Raw genomic sequence first — 22,434 nt, 5'->3', positions numbered from 1 at the left:
TAGACATGAGAAGCACAAAAACAACTTATCTAAACGAAATAATGCAACAAAAGAACTTTTTGTAAATCATTTGTATTTATTTTTACAATAGCAAATTTATTTACTCCTTACTTCAGCAAAAGTGGAGAATGTTATTAAAATTAACTCATTATAATCAATTTATAACATTGCTGGTGCAGATCACCTACCTATATTATTCATAAGTAACTATTTACAAATATTAATGCCTTATCACCAACATGACTGGCTTTAACATTATGTAGTATGTCATCCTTCCCAGTAAGCCTTAAAAAGACATCAAAATGGGTATCTATCAAAAGAATATGAGTAAATCTCAAACACTCGTCACTAATTACAGACTGATACGAGGGGTTGAAGGTGATATTTGTCCATTTAGAATACCGTAAAGTTGAAGTGAAGTAATTTGATACATACTATAAGGTTTGTGGAGCTCCATAAATATATTACTCAATTATATCATATTTTATTGTCAATTTTTAATATTCACTCCATCCATAGACAAAACGTTAAATGAGGAATGACAATAAATCAGTTAAATTAGATGTTGAATAGTAAGTCAATCATCTGCTCAAGGAGGAAGAAAGGCAAGGATGTTGTCTTGCCAGTAATTGATTTTTTTTTTTCAAAGAGAACAATCAATTTCATTTGAGTGTATGCTTAATGACATGAGCTGCCTCAACAACAGTCTGTGGCACGGGCCGTCTCACTCGTGGGTCCATGACTGGTACATTTAATCTGATGAAGTAAAAGATATGTTAATATTAGCAAATTATCGACTCAAAAGCAAAAGGAAATTTACCACCTCAAGACAGTTTGTTGTTGGGGTGGTTCAAATGCTCAAAATAGAGCATAGGGATTGATGTGTACTTATACGCAGGTCTGACATCTGAACCCACTAATGGGCTTAATTTAACATTGGTGTAATGGACAATATTTGGTGTTTTAAAAAATATTTCCATTACAACAATGAGCTGGTAATGAATTGGGTTATCAGACCTGCAAATAAGTGCATGTCGATAGGGATAATTATAAAGTTTGATTTAATTTTTTTTCGGAAGACTTAATTTTTAAAATTATATAGAAAGTCTTGTATGTTGTAATTCAGGTTAAATATAACCCTTGGATGGGTGACACCATGAACCAAAAGATATTGCTTCCATAGTCTTCCTATTGTACGGCTATGTGGTCCTATGGTATAACACTCACCTTCGGACCCAAAGGTCCATGGTTTGAGTCCCACTCTGAGCAGCGCATAGTTGAGTCCTTGGAAAAGGCTCTTTACTCACATTATCTCATTGTACTTGTGTGTAAAATGAGTACCTGGCTGGTAACAGCATTGTCTTTGTCGGAAAAATATGGTAATATTGCCTTACTGGTGTCCTATCTCATCCTGCACATTAAGAGTTGCTGTCGGCTAGGATCCCTTGTAAAGCATTTTGAGCATGTTTAGTGGAGTATTCTCTATATAAATTAAATGCTCAAGGGTTCTAGAGGTTTTATATCTAAAACTGAAATGTTATACGGGAATCTGAATATGTTTGGATATCTCTCCAGTCATAATTGCATTTCAATTTAATTTTTTTTAAAATGTAAAGTTCAGAAAAGAACCAAAAATAAAAAGTAAGAACAAAATAACCACCCCCCCCCCCCCTTTCTAGCAATAATAAACAGGCGAATGCATGAAAAATAGATAAACAAATAAATAGATATTGACAAAAAAAAAAAGGATTCCATACTTGACATTGGTCTTGTTATTCACAACAAAGAGTGGGTTGACTTGGCTGAGGATTTCATCATTGACAGATATTCCATCCAAGTACTGTTTGAGTAGCGTCCTCAACTGGTGGTTCTCCTGAGACATTGTTTGCTTCTCTTTATCTAAGGCAAGCTTGTCAAGGAGTACTTTATTGTATCTCTTCCAGAAATTTTCCAGGGCAGAGTACTCGTGCATTGCCTGAAATAAGAGTGGAATGTTTAATTTCAATAATCATTTTGACAAGATTCTAAATATATTTATACGTGATCCATTGCCTCAAAATGGTAATGTGTTTGGGTAAGTTAGATACTGAAAATTAATTTTATAGGCAAAAAATAACCAAAAAAAAAACAAACTTAGTCGGGTTTGATTTATTATTGTAATTTAGGAAAAGAACACATTCTCCTAATAAGCGAAAATGTAAAAGTTTATATGTCAGATTTATTTAACTTTAAAATAAACTTTTCAGCATATGGTTTACTCTGACATAATTCCATATGGAGACGGCGAATCACTAAAAAACTATTTAGAGCAGTGACACAGAAAAAAGTATGGATTAGATACACAGAGTACCTAGTGTAACGAAAAAAGATTTGGTAACACTAAACATAATATAATATAGATAATGATATGGAACTCTACACACAAAGATGGGGTGATATGAGAAATATTAGAGGATTTAAATCAAATCAAAACTGTTATGGTTTGCCAAATTAGCGAGGAACTTTTCTGGATCAACATAAGGTGACAAGTTTCCCCGGGAAAAAAATTATGAGAAAATAAAGGAACGTTAAAATTAAAGGGAATATTTAATACATAAGGGTGCATGTGTATGCAATTTAATAACAATTAGTTTACCTCTGCTAATGGTTGTGATGGCTGCTCCAAAACAGCAGCTTCCACATCCTCTTGTTCTTCCTTTGTTAATGATGAAGCATAAAATGGCAAAACTTTTTCCTCTTCTGTTTCCATCTTTCGACACATCTCAGCCAATCTAAGGATTAGCTCACCCTATGAAGAAAAGATAAAAACATAAAAGGAAAATATTGAATAAAGGATATTAAAATAAACTATATTCCCTTCTAATAAAAAGAAGAGTGCTATATTCTGAGCTTGCTTATTTATAAGAATAGGGTTGTTAGAAATGATAATCAAAAGTCAAACCAAGACTTTGTTTGCGCTTAACAATGTCGAAGAAAAAGTGACACAAATAGGACTAGTTCAAATAGAGAACTGAAGTAAATCCTGGAGCATTTGAATATTCTTAGTCTTGTTATGGTTATTTTCCTAGTGAGAGAGTTAATTTCATATCAAAAGAAATGGCTGCCACGAAGCTAATTATAGTCTAGTTCAAAAGTGATGAGGTAAAGCTTTTCCTGTGACTGTGAGGCAAAATCGCCTCATTTTATGTACATTTAAAAGAAAATTAATGCCAATAATTATTAATGAATAAGTAAACAACTGACTGCCACGGAAATCTCAGGCTAGAACCAAAACAAAAACAACCCTCTCCCTTAAAAAAAACAACAAAACAAACAAAAACAAATTAATGCAAATAAGAAAAATAGCCGGTGTCAAATTTTTTATATTCCTGCATCTAATGTTGATAGCCATTTTTACTCATTTTTTTTTTCTTCTGAAATGTGAATACTTTCACTGTAATGGGTGTTATGAGGGGATTTGATTTTACGAATGCAGAGAAGCTATTTTCATTTTTTAGAACTGAATACGTTATGTCATTAGTTTTGTAACATGCATTATGGTCAGAGACTTTCTTCTTCATCATCGTATAAATCAATATGACCCAGGCAGTGTTTTACGGTCTACGTTGCAAATCCACAAAAAAAAGAAAGAAAAATCATGGCATCTTCCAGGTTGTCTGTGATGCATTTTAATGGTTTCAATATTGTTAAGAAGCTTAATACTAAAATTAAAAAAAAAACAAAACAAAAAAAACAAATTTTTTAAAGCTTAATACTAGATGGTATGTTGCCCCTTAGGCGGAATGTGTTTAGAGAAAATGAGTAAAGATGACTGTCAACATTAGATGGAGGAATATAAAAAAAAAAATTGATACCCCAACTGCGTAATTTGTGTTTTACTTGACTTCATTTCTCACCTTCTCCTTTTGTCTCTTGACTTCTTTGATAGCTGCATTGCTCTCCAGGGTTAATTTTGTCAGCTTGTCCCTCTCCTTGTCTCTTACTTGATTCATCTCAGCTTTCAGTTCATGGAAATGGCGCTGCATTTTCTCACGTTCCTGTAAATAATGATAATCAATTTCAGTTCCAAAATTTCATCAATACTTAATATTGACATACACTATTTTATAATAATAATAATAATAATAATAATAATAATAATAATAATAATAATAATAATAATATAATAATAATAATAATAATAATAATAATAATAATAATGATGATGATAATAATAATAATAATAATAATAATAATAATAATAATATAAATAATAATAATAATAATAATAATATGATGATGATGATGATGATGATGATGATGATGATGATATTCCTACATTTCTGAATCCCAATGATAAGAATACAAAATAAGTATTTCAAGCTTTAGGTTGACATGATTTACATTTCCCTCACACTCACACATTAAAATGTTATTGATGTTTAAACAAATCCTTATCACTAGACAAGAGGTGTGCTTATTGGTGTCAGTGCTTAATGGGAATAATAAAGTAATTTTACTTCAAAATATGATGAAACAGTCATTCAAAATGGCAAACATTATGATTTATATATATATATATATATATATATATATATATATATATATATATATATATATATATATATATATATATATATATATTTATATAATATATATATTTTAGCCACCCCCTAAGCATAGCAAGTAACAATAATTTTATTTTTTAAATAGACAAAACACTTTAAAAAAAAAAACCAAACAAACAAACAAACAAACAAACAAAAATTAAATGTGCATCTTTATGATTGAGTGAATATTAGCCCTCATATATAGATAGGTATGATAATCCACTAACATGGCCATGATATAAAAGGACAATAAATGACCCTTACCATAAAAATAAAATTATAACGATAAATCAATGTTTTGCAATCAAGAAACATCGAAATAAAACGAATGATATTCAATTTAAAAAAACGCACTCTAAAGTAATTTATAATGAACTCAAACCCAGGTCACCTTTTTCAGCGAATAGTCCTCCTCATACTAGAAAAAAAAGTTATTTGGATACCTATATTTAGCAATAAAGACTCACCGTTTTTGACATTAAATATGAAAATATTTGTAGAAATTAAGTAAAGGTGTTAAAAAAAATAAAAATTAAAACGATTATCTAAGTAAACCATTGAGATGGACATTTCTGCGTTCTAACAAAGTGATTAACATTTGGTATTATCTTCAAGACTGAGAACTTAAATTTTTGAGCAGCAAGCGAATCTTTATGCTATGATTGAAATAAATAGTATAAATAAAGTATTTGCCTATTTTCAATTATTATTTCCACCTAAAACATGAATTGATGACTAAAACTGCAATCTTTTAAGCTCGTTTTTTTTCACCTACAACGTTTTCTTGATGAGCAAAAAGCAAACATTTGTATTAAGCTTGCAGTTCATTTTATTAATTTGGGAAAGTTTTTATATCGTTCGTATTTCAAAAGAGATTCTGATGATACCATTGAAGAGGATCTGCTACAATATTCAGAGAGAATTAATTACCACAACCTTTCAAAGAGATTTAATTTTATATCGATCTAAATGTAGTCTATTTGTTTTTAACAGAGCACTAACGATTAATTATGCATTGGGCTTTTGAAATAAACTAAACATATCAATTAGTAAGGCACGTCAATAGTAATCTTTACCTCTTTCAATGCTCTGTTTCGTTCCTCACATTCTTTGGCATTTGCTGCCATTTTTGCTTTCAATTGGGCAATTTGATCCTTGTAAGAGAGAAAAAACATTAATCATGATATGTTATTTATATTTTTTAAAAAGGAGGTTGATTTCAAACAATCTAGATTAGTAGGGTAAACATCGGAAGCAATAGTATTGGTTCATAAATGAAAATTTAAAAAATTCAAAGCAGTTACATGATCAAGTATTGATAAACTTTAATTGTCTTCCATTGTTTATCCTTGAGTTTAAAGTTTGCAATATATCTCGTCTTGAATCTCTCTTCAAGAATAATAAAAGTTGTATGTAATGAAAAATAAGCCCTATTTCTATTCCAAATTCATAGGGGAAAAAACAGCAAAAAGAAACAAATAATAGTTACCGAAATTCTTTGCAATTTCCGCATCTGAAGTTCAATTTCTTTGGCACTCTTTTCATCTTTGATTTTATAGGTTTCAAATGCCGCTTTCCTTTCTTCTGTCGTGTCATTGTAGTTCTGTAATGCTTGCCTGAATTGTTGCCACAAATCCTCCACTTTTGTTTCAAGCTGAACACGTAATGCATGCTTTTCCTCTAAATTCTGCAAAAACAAATAACATGGTACTCAAACTCAGAATCTTACTCAATTTTTTACTTCTTGCAAAGCATTAGAAACAACAGTGCAGCAGACTTCATGTTTCATTACAACACGCGACCTCTGTAAATAACCTGGAGTCTGAAACAATTAAAAGTAATTACAGCGATGAAATACCTTAATTATTCACTAACTATTAATCAAGTTCATATTTATCAATCATTTCTTAGAAAAAGTTAAAATTTCATAATAGAATTAAAACCTACCTCTGACATACTGTGAAAAAATCAAACATACCTTGTTTTTAATTTCATCTCTCATTGAATGGAAGTCTGATTTAGCCTCATTTTCACGTTCCTGGAAATTCTGATCCATTGCAAATAAAATGTCAGCAATGTCATTCATTTCAATATTGTGTTGTTCAATCAGCATGGCCCTCTCCAAGTCAAACTCCTGGCAAATAATTTCTAACTCCTCTGAATATTCTTGAGTCAACATTTCAAGACGTTGCTTCTGAAGTTCTGGATGTGTCAAAGAAAATTGCAAAGGAGTGAAATGCACTTAATATTTTTTTCCCTAATCTAGACTATAAAAATTATTTTATACATTTCATATAATACAATTTATTTAAGACAACATTATCCACCGTAACACATTTTACCCCTGTGTTTGCGCATGCCCATTGGAGTTGAGTCCCAATTACTTTAAAAAGAAAAATGAAAAATATTTCAAAATTATATTCTGGTTTTTGATATTCTTGGAAATAAAACTGCATTTAAAAAAGTAAATTATGAAAAGAAAGTATGTATCATGCATAAATGAAGATGTATTGTGGTCATTATTTAATATAATATTACCTAACAAATAATCAACATTCTGTAAATGACTTCTCAAGGCCATTGCATATTGTTCTTCGGCTTCAGCGATATCCTTGGACAATGATTTAATGGCAGCATCCTTTCTATCAATTACACGCTCGAAGGTCTGACTAAGGATTTCAATGTCCTTTTTCAGCTCTTTGGCTTTTGCTTCTCTCATTATGTTCCTCCATTGATGATTCAGTTTGTTCAAATTGTATTGTGTAGCTTTTTCTTCCTTTGCCAATTTTTCCTAAGTGAATAAATAAATAAACAAAATTTGTACAAGTCATTTGATCATGAAAATTGACGCGATGCAGTTTTCAGCGAATAATCATAATGATTATCATAATTACTGGGTATATTTGTTAAAATATGCTACAAAAATATTTGAATTCAAAAATAATAATTCAATTAAATTCACTCAAAGCAAAAATGCAATATATAAATTTTATGACTTAATCAGAAAATGCACTTACTTTCAAAAACTGAGCAAGAACATCCTCTTTCTTCTTCCTCATTTCTTCTTCGGCCAAACGTTTGGATTCCTCATAGGCAATCCTCTCCTCATCTGTCATTGCCTTCTTGGCAGATCCCTTCTTCTTCTTTGGCATTTTTACTGTTTTATTTTCCCCCTATATCTATAGAAAAAAAAGTGATATCGATTTAAAATAATGGTTGCTGTCTATCACTATTATGTTTCAAATTTATAATGAAAAATAAAATGAACCATGGGATTAAAATTAATCTCACTAATCTAAGACAGACCACATTTCATATCAATATGCACAATAATGTTCAAAGGGAATTTTATTTAACAGACTGCGTTTTCGTTTACAACATAAACTAATTCATAATGTTCATATCGTTCATTTATCTGTACTATAATCGATGAAAGTTTTTAAAAAAATGGATTCGGTTTTCATCAGGCATTCCTAGATTACAAATTGGACAGTTCAACAACGTCTAACTCCACATTTTATCAGAACCACTTCTTCTTTTTCCCCTTCATCTGTTTTCATCTTCTTCTTTGAAATCTGGAGGTGATTAGAATTGTGGGTTGCATCTGGTTATCGCAAGTCTTTATGAACAACAGTGAGGAGACCAAAACAACACAGTTTTGAACTCAGGGGGAAGACACGACTAGTGAGAAGCAGTTGGTGGTTCAGTTCAAGCATTTTATTCTCCGGAGCGAGTCAACCGCAAACTTCAAATATCGATAATGAATGTGTACAAATACAAAACAAATGCTTTAACATTGCTCAATAAACTATAATTATAATAGAGTCTCTACTAGACAGAGATACACAAAGTCACTTCTTTCACTCAGAAAAAGCTTCACTTCGACTTGAGTGAGGTTGGAATCGGTGATGATCTGGTGGAAAATACCAGTTTAGGACTAAAATATAAAAAGAGTTGAACTGTCACTGACAGGTGAGACTGCATCATTTCATTGGTGGCAGCATCCTTGAAAAGAATAGTAGAACCTAATGTGAAAAAGTAATTCATAACAGACATACAGATCCAATTGTCAAAAAAAGAAGAACGGATTCAGCTTAAATCAATATGAAACTGAACATTATAAACAAAAAGAATGTCCAAACCTAAAAACAAAAATAACTTGAGAAACAAATTTATTTGCCGTTGTTAAGGGTGACAACCGGAAATCGAACCAACATTGTTCTTTAACATTCAAAGAGCTCATAATGGGTGAGATGGTCATTTCTATTTTCTACCTAAAAGATCACGCAAGAGAAGGGACAGAACTAGCGAATAGCGAAGCTTCGCTTCAAGTGTTTTTATTTTTTCATCGAAATTTATGATGTTCTTCTTTCTCAAATCAATAATAACCGAACATATTGCAACAAAATGAACTTGTTTATTTAGCAAGGTAAGGTCCTTTCATACATGAATTATGATAATTGCTTATGGTATTCTGAGTATGTTTCCAATTGTTGTGTTTGTAGTGCAGCCAGTCGGCGAGAGCTTGCAATTTTTCCCCTTGTCACTTACTTTTATATTGTCAGCCTTGTCCATCTTTTGTTGGGCCGGCTCGATTTCTCTGAACGCTCAGGAAAATAAACTGGAACTCTATTTCTCCGAATGGTCTGCTAGCCTCTTGTAGCTGATGGGTTGATGGTCGATGATAAAGTAAATGCTCAAACAGTGTACAGGGAATTCTCACGAATCATCAAGTACATCAAGTCACTTAGACTAAGGCAGTTTAGTGAGCAGCAGCAGTGGCAGTCAAATTTTGACCCAACTCGCCCATAGGAAAGTTGTGACTGGAAATTGCCGTTTGCGTTTTGGGGGGTTCAATTAAAGATGCATAACTTCGTTATAAAGAGGAATATCGCAGATATTTTGGTATCATTATTTTCGTCTTTCAATTTCCTTTTAAATGGTGCCAATTAAGGAAAAATCCATTAATAATTCCAGAAGTTATATGAAGTTAAAATTTGGCAATTTTCAAATGTATTTATTTTTTTATTTACCGCGTGTGTTTTTAAAATTTAAACGCTTGTTTTTAGAATAACATCTAAACTCTATTCATGCCAAATTTCAGGACTCTATATCGATGCGCAGACACCTTTTAACTCTGCGCCGAAATGCCATGTTTACATTATCTTCTCATCATGGCTGCCGGACGATATCGATATTCATATCGATATTTTAAATTTAGTTATGTATTATTTTAATTTTAGTCCATAATATTTTCAGTACTATTATTTACTATGTTTTTATTCTGAATACATACTTTCCAACTTTATTTTTGGGCTTTTTATAGTTTTTGTTTTAAAAGTTCATATATTTCTTCTCTTTGTGAAATTCGATATTAATAATATCGATATTTTATCGATTTATACCAATTGCTTTTATTGAATTTTATTTTACTTTGCCATCAAGTCATCAAGTTTCTTTCCCATATGTTTATCATTTGTATCCATATTCTAAAGGCCTTAGCCTTAATAATTATTATGGTAAGAAGTTCTTTTAGTTATACATTTTGACACCCCCATACATTGAGAGAGAAGGGGGGGGGATGAAATTATATTGATTGTCAGTTCAAATGATGTAATAGCAATAAACCCAAAGTGGTTCAGCAGAATTTTTTAAAGTATTAAAAGCCAGAACGTTCCTTCTAACTATAATAGGGAATCCGTTTCAATTTATTTGAACTTTTTCAATCTACCATTTTATTTATATGCAATTAAGTTGCCATAGGTAAAAATAAACTCATTATGTCATTACACAACATGTTTATATCTTTTCATTTAAATACTCTCAAATCCTTTTTTATTCTCTATGTATTAATTCAAAGAGGGTAATTATTTGCAATTGTTTCAGTGAGATATTGGGGATAAATCCAAAAGTGATAAAGCAAATTGTTTCTTTCGGCTAGCCGAGTTTTTGATTATGTAACATTTGCGTCATATTATGTAATAATGTGTTAATTTGAAATATTTATCTTCCTCTTTATTAATGTAAATGCAATGTCCTCGATAAGACGAACATTTTGGTATACAATACATGACAAGAACTCCATATTGACTGTTTTAACCATTTTTATTAACATTACGCGATTTCGGTCACAACTTTGCAATGGTAATTTTGGGTAAAAATCGGTCTGAAATTTCAGACTTTGAACTGCCGTAACTACATTTCTAATCAAGATAGAAACAAAATTCAAACTGTTTTGTAATCTGTGTTGCCAGCTCTCATATGACATTGGTTTCAAGTGTGTGAGGGACATTTAGAATTTCTATTAAACTGTTTACTTAGACTCAAGTCTAAGTCTCCTGTTTTTTTCTTATTCATTTTAAATTCGTCTCTTTATTTTTATTTATTATTTTTCCTTGTTTGTTGTAATATTTTATAATTATAATTCATTTCAAGACTCAAATGAAGAATAAAATTGCTGGCAATATCTTGGCATTTTTGGGGGGCAGAATTTGGAGAGTAAAATGGCATTTTCCTAGGGACAGCAACGTTTTATTATTGTGATTGTTTATATGCCTCACTAAATGAAGTTTGATGCTTGACAAAAATCATTTGCTTGTTGAGTTTTGACCCTGGCTCATATGAGATGTCTAAATTTCAAATCCACTCAACATTTCCAAGTACAGTCCAAGCCAGTTTATCGTTACGGCTCAGTTCCCGACAAATGTTCCAATTAAGCGGCGGCGGACATGAAGTCGAAGTTGGGAAATTTTTCAGATTTGTCATAATCCACATAGTCTAATTTGGGGTACTTCAGCGGCCACTTGACAGCTAATTTGATCTAATGATGAGAGACAAATCTAACTGCACTAAACAATAAACGAATATGCCACTCATAACAGTTGCATTATTAAGAATTCACTGTCTCATTGAACAAACAAACTTTTGGGGGTGAAAGCCTTGAACAAACAAAGCTATCACTCATTATTCATCGCACCATTGGTCAGTTGACCTATGACCATGTGCGTAATGATGGTCATCGATGACACTGTCGAGGAATACAGGTAAATTCTATTGTTCACATATCTCTGTGATGTCTATTACAGACAGTTTGACCATACACCTGATTGGCTGTCGTTATAGAGACTAACAGGGGATATTGCAAAGTCTATTATTCACACCTCTGAACGGTACGACCATACAACCGGTTGATTGTCTCGTTAGACTAATTTGCATTTTTTTAACCATCGTTTTAATATTGGAGACAATGAACAAGCTCTTTTATGGGAATGACCATAGCAAAATTTATTTCCCATTAAGCAGCCGGCCATCCCAATTAAGTGGCTGGGAATTGCAAAGGGTATGACTTTTTATATTTAAAAAAAATCTGTTCCCAAGGAATCGTCCCAATTAAGCAGCATCCCAATACGGGCTTGGACTGTAACTATGACCCTTGGTGTGGAGTTTTTCTCTTAGAGGTTAAGATGGATTTCTTTTTTTTTTTCTTTTTTTTTAATTGACAATTTTAGTAAACCTAGATTACCTCGTCATATTGGATGATGCCCTCTTTTCATTTTTCCTATTTGAACTAATTCCCCTCTGTCATACTACGTTGGGTCTTCTAATTCTAGAATTTTTTGAATATCCCATTTTCTTCCTTTTTACTGGCACTGAAATGACCTATATGTGTTGTAAGCGCTGTAAATAAACAACCGAATGGATTTTACTTTGCCAAGGAAATTAAATTTAAGCTAGATTGTGTGCCCTTTGGTGTGTATGATAATCATGGTGTTGTTAGCAGTATTTTTCTGTCTCTTTTTACTTTTAACCATTTACATTGAAGATTATAGTGTGGAGTCTTTTACCTGTCATGATTGGTGAAGGAGGAGTACTTTCTCCCAAGGTTTTTTTACCATCTGGGAATGAGGCCTTGGCACAGAGAAATGCACAAAAATGTATGATTTAAAAAATGTATTTGGGGGGGTGGGGAGGTGCACATTAGACACATTAAGAAAATATGTACTGTGAACTGAAATTAGGCCATGACTAATCTTCTCAAACATTTGAGTGTATTCCTCTCAGTCTCAATGGGATCCTCTGCTGGTGTCTGGATGAGTCTTTTAGTTGATATAAGAACACAGATTATAGTGTGCTCCTGGAATCTATATCTTTTCCCTATTGGAACCAAGTCCCCTTTTAGAAGCCAAATAGACAATTCAGTAATATCTTTAAAAGTAGATGAGTAATAGTAATAAATATTGTTTTCCAAAATGTGTTATTGCATGAAAAAAGAATTAATTTAGAAGATTTCTTAGGGCCAAATAATCCAAAAATTAACCAAAAATCCAAACTTAAAATGACAATCAAAAGACATAAAAAATAATTTAGAAAATAGTCCGTTTGGATTAAAATAATCCAACCGGGCAACCCTGCTTGTGAGGTGAGAATTGCAGTGATAGATAGCCAATTGGATTTCAATAGTCTGATGTCACGTTGCCCAGCAATGGCGGCCATCATGGTTCTAAACAAAGAAAATCGGTATTTTTTATTCTTTATGCTGGCTAGAACTTTTCATATGTCTTGTAATCAGAATGTGTAAAAGTCAAAACATGATCAGATTTATAATGTTTTTTTTTCCTCTGGATACGCTTTTATGCTCGTTGGGTAAATATTTCATAAGGGCGTCCGCCATTGTTCCGATAGTTTAGAGCCAGTTACTCAGTTACCATGCATCATTACGAGGGAAGTGACGTTACGACTGTTGAAGCGTATTTCAACCTCAAATGTGGCCAGATAGAATCTCAAGTAGCCAAACACCACTAGCTTTTTGACCCCCTTAAATAACTCTGGTTTTGATCAAGGAAAAAATAAAATAAAAAAATCAACTAGACTTTGAAAAAATTGTTATTGATGACAATAAAGAAAAAAGAAAAAAATAATTATTTAATAATAGAATTATGATTCTCCTCAATCTGAGTGATAGTGATAGTGATAGGCATTGGTCTATTCTCAAATTCATTGATAGTATTCATCATCCAGGCTTCTCAACCATAAAGTAATATGAACGAGTATATAGCAAGTGACTTTTATAATCACTTTCCACAGGTTATGATATAAAACCCAGACTTGAATGGAGATGGTATGTTGGATGTAAAAGTAAAAAGCATCAGGACAAATGCTACTGTATAACTGCTGTATGCGTCAATTGCTATACAAATCTTCTACTACATATCAATGTTTCAAATATTTTATGCATTGCCTACTTTAGGTCGTCATGCAACTACTACTATTGTTGTGTCAACTACCCATCATATATGGTCCATCGTGTGAGATATTCACTTACTACTTTTGTATACCCAATATAGATGGTGTCTGCGTTTAATTCAGCACAACTTCCTCACTTTGCTTTTATGTTCTTTTCTGTTGTAATAAGGGAGGGTAGACAGAGAGGCTAGCCTCATAATCGACATTCAAGTGTATAACAACAAAGGATAAATGCTGTTGGCTATTATGACCAAAAAAAAAAGAGAAAAAAAAGTACAGACTAGAAAAAAAATAAGAAACCATTAGTAAATGAGAAGCATTAAAAAAGAAAAGTGACGAAAGAGAGAGAAAAAAGATTATATTTCCAGAATGAAACATATTACCCTTTATTCTGCAGTCTCTGATTTGTGATAAATAACATTGTGATGCTATTTAAAACAAGAAAAAAATATGCAACATACCTGCTTTACCGAAGGTTTGAGGGCTGTATTAGTGCTAGTGGATGATTCTAAACTGGTAAAATCTGTAATTCAAATTGTAAAGAAAAGAATTGATGAGACATGGCTGGATATTGTTTTAATCATTTTTTGCATTGTATTTTTTCTTTTTGTGTTTTATTATTGCTTATTTATAATTTGTATATTATTATTATTATTCATAAAAATCTAAACAGTCTTCATCATTGAGTGATTATCTACTTTGCATCATATCAAGACTCGGCACAGCATTGGTTTTTGCTGCTGACACCTGCCAAATCCGTCATGAATATCACTATCAAGAAAGAGCCAGGCACCACCTCTGGTGGCATGGAATCTATGGTGTAAGTTGCTTCTTTTAGTTCCTACGATATAAAAGTAAATAGAAATTGATCTTGCTCTAAAGTCATGTTGTAACCTATATTTATTTCTTTTATGTCATAGCTGAAGCTATGATGTTGGAATTGTTTTGTTTCTGTATGATATAAGATTTATTGATAATAGCACTCATTGTATTTATTTATTTCTAGTTTATTTATTCATTCAATTTGATTATTATATTTTATTATTGAAATACCAACCAATCATTTTGATTTTTTTTACCTGCTCAATTCATTTGCCCTAAAAGTCATATGATGGATGTGAAGGAAGGGATTGCCTCTACTTCCTCTACAAACAGCCCAAATGTTCCTTCGTCTTCCTCTGGCAATTTGAAATCACAGCTGATCAGCAAAATCAAACTTGCTCTTGTTCAGGCATGGAGGGACAGATGGACTGAGATTGAATGGGCTATCCAGTTAAAAAAGCTCCTGGCTGCTTACTGTTCTGAGAATGTTGATGTCGCTGGTTTGTAAATTTTGATTTAAACTTTGGAATTGACATTATTTATATTTACTATGAACAAAAATAATAATAATAATCTTTATTGTCCAAATAGGAAATTATTGTTAGGTTACAGCTCTTGTAATAGGCAAAAAAAGTAATTAAATAGTGGTAATAATGATGATAATAATACTGATAGTAATGACGATAATAATAATAAAATAATATGATAATAATAATAATAATAAAATAATAATAATAATAATAATAATAATAATAATAATAATAATAATAATAATAATAATAATAATAATAATTGTTTTGTCATTTTGTATAACAGCTTGGGGAGGCAATTGCTTAGCAGTGGAAAGGAACAAAATAAATTCAAATATTAAAAAATCCATTAAACGCTATATAAATGATGTTGACGATGTAGATCTTTTATACGAGAAATTTTGTATAAATAAAATAACTAAAATATTAAATGACCAGTATCATCCACTAAGACCATCAATTATTATGTCAGAAAGAAGTGGTCGCCCTTTCTCTATTTCAACGAAAACAGAGAGACACCGAAAATCTTTCTGCCGTCCAGTATTAGGCTTTATAACAACAAGCAATAATCATTTTATATAATTATTTCTCATTTTTACTTTAAAAAAATATAAATATTAATTTATTAATTTATTTGTTTTGCAATCTTTTCAATTTTCAATTTATAGTGACAGTTTAACTATTTTACAGTGTTTAAAATTATTCATATTATAAAGCGCAGCTCTGGTTATAGAGCTGCTCCTTTTTTATATATATACATCCTATTTCCATTGTATTTTTATCTTATGTGTAAATTAAACACGTCTGTACAAAAAATTTCCTTTTTGGGATGCAATAAAGTATTATTATTATTATTATTATTATTATTATTATTATTATTATTATTAATAATAATAATGATAATAATACTAATACTACTACTACTACTACTACTACTACTACTACTACTACTAATAATAATAATAATAATAAAAAGAAGAAAAAAAGAAGAAGAAAAGAAGAAGAAGAAAGAAGAAGAAGAAGAAAAGAAGAAGAAAAGAAGAAGAAGAAGAAGAAGAAGAAGAAGAAGAAGAAAAGAAGAAGAAGAAGAAGAAGAAGAAGAAGAAGAAGAAGAAGAAGAAGAAGAAGAAGAAGAAGAAGAAGAAGAAGAAGAAGAAGAAGAAAGAAGAAGAAAGAAGAAGAAGAAGAAGAAGAAGAAGAGAAGAAGAAGAGAAGAAGAAGAAGAAAGAAGAAGAAGAAGAAGAAGAAGAAGAAGAAAGAAAGAAGAAGAAGAAAAGAAGAAGAAGAAAGAAGAAGAAGAAGAAGAAGAAGAAGAAGAAGAAGAAGAAGAAGAAGAAGAAGAAGAAGAAAAGGAAGAAGAAGAAGAAGAGAAGAAGAAGAAGAAGAAAGGAAGAAGAAGAAAGAAGAAGAAGAAGAAGAAAGAAGAAGAAAGAAGAAGAAGAAGAAAAGAAGAAGAAGAAGAAGAAGAAGAAGAAGAAGAAGAAGAAGAAGAAGAAGAAGAAGAAGAAGAAGAAGAAGAAGAAGAAGAAGAAGAAGAAGAAGAAGAAAAAAGAAGAAAGAAGAAGAAGAAGAAGAAGAAGAAGAAGAAGAAGAAGAAGAAGAAGAAGAAGAAGAAGAAAGAAAGAAGAAGAAGAAGAAGAAAGAAGAAGAAGAAGAAGAAGAAGAAGAAGAAAAGAAGAAGAAGAAAAGAAGAAGAAGAAGAAGAAGATGTATAGATATATAAAAAAGTAAACAGCTTAAATGAGTGATATATATTTAGAAAAAATCAAGATAGGAAGAAGGTTTAGAGAGACACTGCAAATCCGTCAATGAAAATACGAAGAAAGAAGAACAGGCACACTGGATGAGACAGAATTAAGGTGTAAGTTGCATTAGTTCTACGATATAAAAGTAAATAGAAATAGATCTGATAAAGCAGTTGTAACCATATTTATTAGAAGTAAGAGTTGAATTTTAATTCGTAGATAAAGAATATTGAAAAAACGCATAGAATTAATATATCTAGTATATTATTCATTGCAATTGATATAATTTAATTATTGAAAAACAACAAATACTTGATTTTAGAACGCATAATATGCCTAAAAGTCAGAATGATGGAGTGAAGGAAGGGATTGCCTAATCCTAAAAAGCAGAAGAGTCATGTATACCCAGAATTTGAAATCACAGTGATCAGCAAAACAAACTTGCATTGTCAGGAAGAAGAGAGGACAGATGAGAATTGAATGAGATCAGTAAAAAAAAGCTCGAGTAGTTATGTGAGAAGTGAATGTCGTGGTTTGAAAATTATAAAACTTGAATTGACATTATAATAGTGAAAAAAAAATAAAGTAAACTATTATGCAAAAGAAGGAAGATATGTAGAAGACTGAAAAGGCGAAAAAAGAAATAAAAAATAGGGTAATAATGATGAATAACACTGATAGTAATGATGATAAAATAAAAAAAATAAGAAAAACTACTAATACAACGAAAACATACTACACTAAATAATATAAAGCAACTATAACAATAAACAACAAAGATAATAAAATAAAAATAAATAAAAAAATAAAAAAATAAAAATCATAATTAAGCAAGAATGAAAGCTAAAATAAAAGAAGAAATCGGTTTTAAGCCAGAATTGTTTGAAGGTAAATAATATAAGATTTGATTTATATCATATAGATTCTTGGGAGGTAATAATTATTATTTCGAAAAGCTACCATTTAAATATGATTATACATTAAAATCTTATCTAGATTGGTTCAAATTTGCCATAACCAGTTTATTCTTCCATAATTTGGCAATACGAATTTCTACTACTCTAATGCAGTTTCAACGCTACTCTAACGCTGCTTACAGTGACAAATCAACTGAATTTAACAAATAGACCCAGCTTTTTGCATTGGATTCTGAACGAGGGAAATGGATGTTTGAAGACAGATGAGATGTAATGGCATAATTGCCAGTTCGATGGCCATTGCATCCTTGGCATTTTGAGCTTGTGTGGATCTGATGAAGAGGTCCTAATTGCAAATGAATCATATCAATGACTCAGTCGTCCAGAACCGATTTTCGCAGAAGACATTTGTTATCATTACACGTTTCACCATTCTCATCTTTGTTTGATATCTGTTTAATCTTGTTAGATCCATTTTTATCATTAGAATTTATAGATGAAACTGGTGGGGTTTGATCATAAAATAATTTTTGGTTTGGACAACGTGTTTTATTAGGAAATTGTCGATAGTTTTTTATTGTTTTGGGATTGCGAATCTTTGTGCTTCTGAGAAATTGCTGGTGCTCCATCACTTGTGCATGATTTTTTAACTCTCTTTTTCTGAATCTGTGGAACTGGTGTTGTTGCTTTTATAATTGACCTTCCTATCAATTGGCTGTTTGTAATCGTTATCTGACGCCCTTTTTCAGCGCTGCTGTAATCACGTTTTTGTGATCGAGCCCTCTGACTACCAACTGGGACTTTCCTTGTCATATTTTTCTTTTCCACCGACTTGCTAGGTGGATATTTGAGTTGAAACCTCTCTTGTCAAGGCTAGCACTATGCAAAATTTCTCTCAAATTTGATACCTGCCTTAGCCTGCTTGCTTTGGTATTGGATTTACACAAAGATCTGGTAATTTTCTTGTTATTTTTAACTCTGTCATCTTTCTTTGCTGGAGTGAGTTTTGATTTATGCTCAAATAACAATTTATTTAAAGTTTGCACACTGAAGTGCACAATTACTATTACTGGAAAATTATTTCTCAAATTTTGAGATTGGTTTACTGTTAATCAACCTCTTAAATGAAAGCTTCAAACAGTTTAATGATATAAATTAGATTAATACAATTTGAAAGCTGTATTTTTATTATCTTCTTCCCACAGAAATCTTAATGGAGCAAGGGCTTGTTGGAAGCAGTCCTAACTCACTCATTCTTTCATATTTGAAGCACAGTGTTTTATCATTGGTAAGATTTGAAAAGATAATTTTTCACAGCAGCATATTTTTGTTGTTATTTTTCCTATTTATTTTGATTATTGTTATATAAATAAATAGAGAATATAGCGTGCTTTACTCCCATCATCAAATAATAAAGTATTGGTAATAATTCTATTGAAGTTCAGATTTCATGAACGGAAAATCATCTACATATTTTTGTTTGTAAGGAACTACAAAAATCAGGCAGAATTTATGATGGCCTTGGAATCTCCTCTGTAAGCTGTGTGCATCTAAAATTGTAAAAGAAATTTTTATCAGGAAATAAAATGTGATAAGATTTATTTACTGTAAAATCAGATTACTCCAAAAATTAATTTTAAATAATCCAATTTGGTCAGTTGTAATAATGCTTACTTGGAATTCTTTTGGCAATACAGTACTGAGCCAAGTGACCTTTCTAGTCTCAGTGGTTTTCAAATAAATATGCCAGTGTATTTCTTTTCATCTTGCCATTATGATTCATTTGATTCATTCCTCAGATGATTCCTTTCCACTCTGTGTTGAAATGCATCACCAAGTTTGAAGATTTTTCTCGTCCATACTGTATATTAGCTCTTCTTCATCTAGCTGAGACATTTGGATCCAAGATAAGGTATGTGTACATAATTATCCCCCTCCAAAATGGGTATGTAGGAATATTAGCCTCTTCTCTTCTTCAGCCGACACCATCCTGTTAGTGACAAGTAAATATTCTCGCCATTGTTTTAGACTGTTCTTCTGTTTGTGTTGATCCTATTTCATCTGGCAAAATACTCCAGTCCCTTGTGGTTTTTGGAAAGAAACATTTTTGCCTCTGTGTTGTGCGTGATCATTCCATGTCATATATGCAAGAATGACCACCTATGTGATATGCTATGTCTACTGTTAGAAGGAATAGTAAAGGAGTGTTCCAGACTAAGATTCTTTTTCAATAATAGTAAGCGGGTGGTTGGATGGGAGCATCACCCTTGAATCATATACCTATGATGTTCGCATGGGTGTACGATCCGATAGTGATGTCGTTTCTTCTTCTCTTTACTAGCCTATCCTGCTTCTTTGGTTTGTGATTGTATTTTTGACAGGGGATATTTTTTTTTCTGTAAATCTTCTGCCTGTTTGTTCTTGGTTATTTATAATTTAGCTTATGATATCTTTAGGTTATGATTTTGATTTACATTTGTACTATTTTTGTTAGATTGCTTGTTTTTTTGTTTCAGCGGTCTCTCATATAACCTCTATTGTGTTGGAAGAGGCCTAAAGCAACAAACAAACAAACAAACAAACAATAATAGTAATAGCAAGTGTTGATTGAGAACCTTACATTTAAAGAACATCTTTAGATTTATTTACTTTTTAAAATATAAAATTAGAGGAATTGAAAACCATGTTTCCTCACCGGCTTTTCTTCACTGGTATTGTTTTGAATAATCCATTTACTGTTCATTTTTTGTTGTTGTGTTGTTTTAGAAGGGTTTTAGTGGAACCATCAATGTTATGGGTTTAAAAAAAAATGGAAACGTATGATATTTACTTTCTAATCAATCTATAGTTTCTAGCTAGTTTGAAGTAAGATAAAGTGTTTAGTGAAATGAAACTGAAAGCAGGGAAAATAAATAGTACTGAAAACAATAGGTATTATTTGTTTGATTGTTATAACACTAAGAAATCTTCCATTCTTGTCGTCCATTATCAAGCTTGAGTCACTGCCAAGAGATGCCATTACAGATGGTCGGATCGCTGTTAAAGCTGTTACACTGGCTTGCCAAGGCAATGCTTACATGTCTACAGGTATTTTCTAATCAATTAGCCATATTTCCCCATTTGGTGACCTGTAAATTAAACAATAAAATTCAAATATTCTAACTTTTTAGAAGCTGAATTCAGCCAAACTCGAATTTTCTTTTCCTTCAAATTCCGATTATGGTACCAGTTTATGAATATAAACTTAATGGAAATTTTATGATTATGAATGTGCATAATACATGAAATAATACCTATATTCAATAATTGTCTAAATAGAAATCATTATTTAATTCAATTCATTCAATTTTGAGGTGAAAATTTTGGCTACTTGACAGTATTGAATGTTTTTTTTTTTTTCAAGCTGTCATGAATACTGATAATGCTATCAATGTATTATCATCTGACTGAGCTGGAATTGAAGATTTTCACCTCAAAATTGTGGTGTCTTATTATGTTTTGATATTGTTATACTTCCACACTCTTTATAGAAGAATTTAAAATTTCAGAAAGTTCCAGACCATCGGTCATCTTCATCTTCATCTTCATCATCCAACAACAACAACCTACCTCGTGAATACTTTGTTATCATGGATAATTCTAGTCGGGCTGTGTACAACATTCTTGAACGCCCTGCTATTCGTAGCTTGATGCAGATTGCAAAGGCTGACAATATGGGTAAGTTTTTTTGTGAAATCGATCTGTTTTAAGTTACAAATAGAAATCAATTTTTAAAAGAGTTCATTTTGTTGTGACTGTTATTGTCAAATCTTTGTAAGTTGCATATTTATTACTTCTTCTTATCGATGATTATATGTCATAGATAAGATTTTAAATATAATTTTATGACAGAGAAAGAATTAGATAGAATGGGTGTGCCAAAAATATGTATCAAATGTAGCCTTAATAGTGATGGAGAGTACGTGTATATGTGCATTTGTATAAAAGAATTCTATTCAGAATTGTTTTTACTTTAAGTTTACTTGCTGCTAGTGTGCTCACATTTTGTCCTATGTTGTTTACTGATGTGCACATTTTTTGGGGGAAAAGTTTCTTTTACTAATTGCACTTATCTGTCATGGAATTGTTAAAAGTTTTAGATGCAAAGATCTGATTACATACACATTCTTTCAGTTGAATAATGTTTTTTAACATGGTAAAAAGAGGAAGGAGAAAAAAGTGGAGGTGTAGATTTTATATTTTTTTTTTATTTGACCAAGAACATACACATACTCACGATTATTTTTTTGAAAACCAGAGGAATACCGTGAGTTTGAACAGTGTCAGATGAATGCCAGGGGTACATTGAGTCAGTTGTCCCCAACCTCCCTGCCAGAGGATACAAGGGAAAACGTTAGCAAGGCTTTAGCCAGCTTGGAAAGGTATGTACTTAAAAAAAAATAAACGAAACGAAAAAAAACAAACAACCAAAAAATATTAATAATAATGAAACCCTTCAAAACAACCCCCCCCCCCCCCAAAAAAAAAAAAAAGAGAAAACAAAACTTTTTTTTTTTTGATCAACAGAAAATGTAGCCATTTTGATGTG

General features: G+C 31.3%; 3 protein-coding genes across 6 annotated transcripts in view; 1 reads left to right on the top strand and 2 right to left on the bottom strand.

The window, feature by feature from the left end:
* Positions 1-56: 56 nt before the first annotated feature.
* On the bottom strand, positions 57-8,835 carry LOC144968548 (dynein regulatory complex subunit 2-like). 3 transcript variants are annotated; one of them, XM_078907015.1, is made up of 10 exons: positions 8,732-8,835; positions 7,607-7,768; positions 7,128-7,380; positions 6,568-6,791; positions 6,079-6,276; positions 5,666-5,743; positions 3,897-4,037; positions 2,636-2,788; positions 1,758-1,975; positions 57-756 (listed from the first exon to the last, which is right to left on the bottom strand). In XM_078907015.1, the coding sequence occupies exons 2-10, from the start codon at positions 7,739-7,741 to the stop codon at positions 663-665; spliced, it is 1,494 nt and encodes a 497-aa protein (XP_078763141.1). In that variant the 5' UTR covers positions 7,742-7,768; positions 8,732-8,835; the 3' UTR covers positions 57-662. The 3 variants fall into 3 exon arrangements, with proteins under 3 accessions (XP_078763141.1, XP_078763142.1, XP_078763143.1); XM_078907016.1 differs by lacking the exon at positions 8,732-8,835 and adding an exon at positions 8,648-8,700; XM_078907017.1 differs by lacking the exon at positions 8,732-8,835 and adding an exon at positions 8,560-8,577.
* Positions 7,592-22,434, bottom strand: part of LOC144968551 (uncharacterized) — a 328,253-nt gene continuing 313,410 nt past the window's right edge. The window contains exon 8 of the transcript XR_013644601.1: positions 7,592-7,601. The gene's annotated coding sequence lies outside the window, so the exon portion shown is untranslated. The remainder of the gene's footprint in view (positions 7,602-22,434) is intronic.
* The window catches only part of LOC144968546 (mediator of RNA polymerase II transcription subunit 24-like), a 35,986-nt gene continuing 22,410 nt past the window's right edge, over positions 8,859-22,434 (top strand). Inside the window, exons 1-8 of one of the 2 annotated variants that reach the window (XM_078907011.1) lie at positions 8,859-9,018; positions 14,506-14,652; positions 14,937-15,154; positions 19,052-19,134; positions 19,646-19,758; positions 20,840-20,933; positions 21,395-21,563; positions 22,144-22,267. In XM_078907011.1, the coding sequence (XP_078763137.1) occupies positions 14,594-14,652; positions 14,937-15,154; positions 19,052-19,134; positions 19,646-19,758; positions 20,840-20,933; positions 21,395-21,563; positions 22,144-22,267 (860 nt within the window). In that variant the 5' untranslated portion in view covers positions 8,859-9,018; positions 14,506-14,593. The remainder of the gene's footprint in view (positions 9,019-14,505; positions 14,653-14,936; positions 15,155-19,051; positions 19,135-19,645; positions 19,759-20,839; positions 20,934-21,394; positions 21,564-22,143; positions 22,268-22,434) is intronic. The other variant, XM_078907012.1, reaches the window with a different exon arrangement.

Source organism: Berghia stephanieae, chromosome 3 (genome assembly GCF_034508935.2).
Source record: "Berghia stephanieae isolate SIO BIC M18660-M18661 chromosome 3, UCSD_Bste_1.3, whole genome shotgun sequence".
NCBI lineage: Eukaryota > Metazoa > Mollusca > Gastropoda > Nudibranchia > Aeolidiidae > Berghia > Berghia stephanieae.
Note: the sequence above shows the minus strand (reverse complement) of the source record. Positions and strands in the feature narration are given on the sequence as shown.

Bases quoted from the DNA above. Each gene is read 5' to 3' on its own strand.
- LOC144968548 (XM_078907015.1), bottom strand. From the start codon at position 7,741: ATGCCAAAGAAGAAGAAGGGATCTGCCAAGAAGGCAATGACAGATGAG. The intron at 6,277-6,567 runs GTATGTTTGATT...TTGTTTTTGCAG, and splicing joins GAGATGAAATTAAAAACAAG to AATTTAGAGGAAAAGCATGC. The intron at 4,038-5,665 runs GTAAAGATTACT...CATTATTTACAG, and splicing joins GAAACAGAGCATTGAAAGAG to GAACGTGAGAAAATGCAGCG.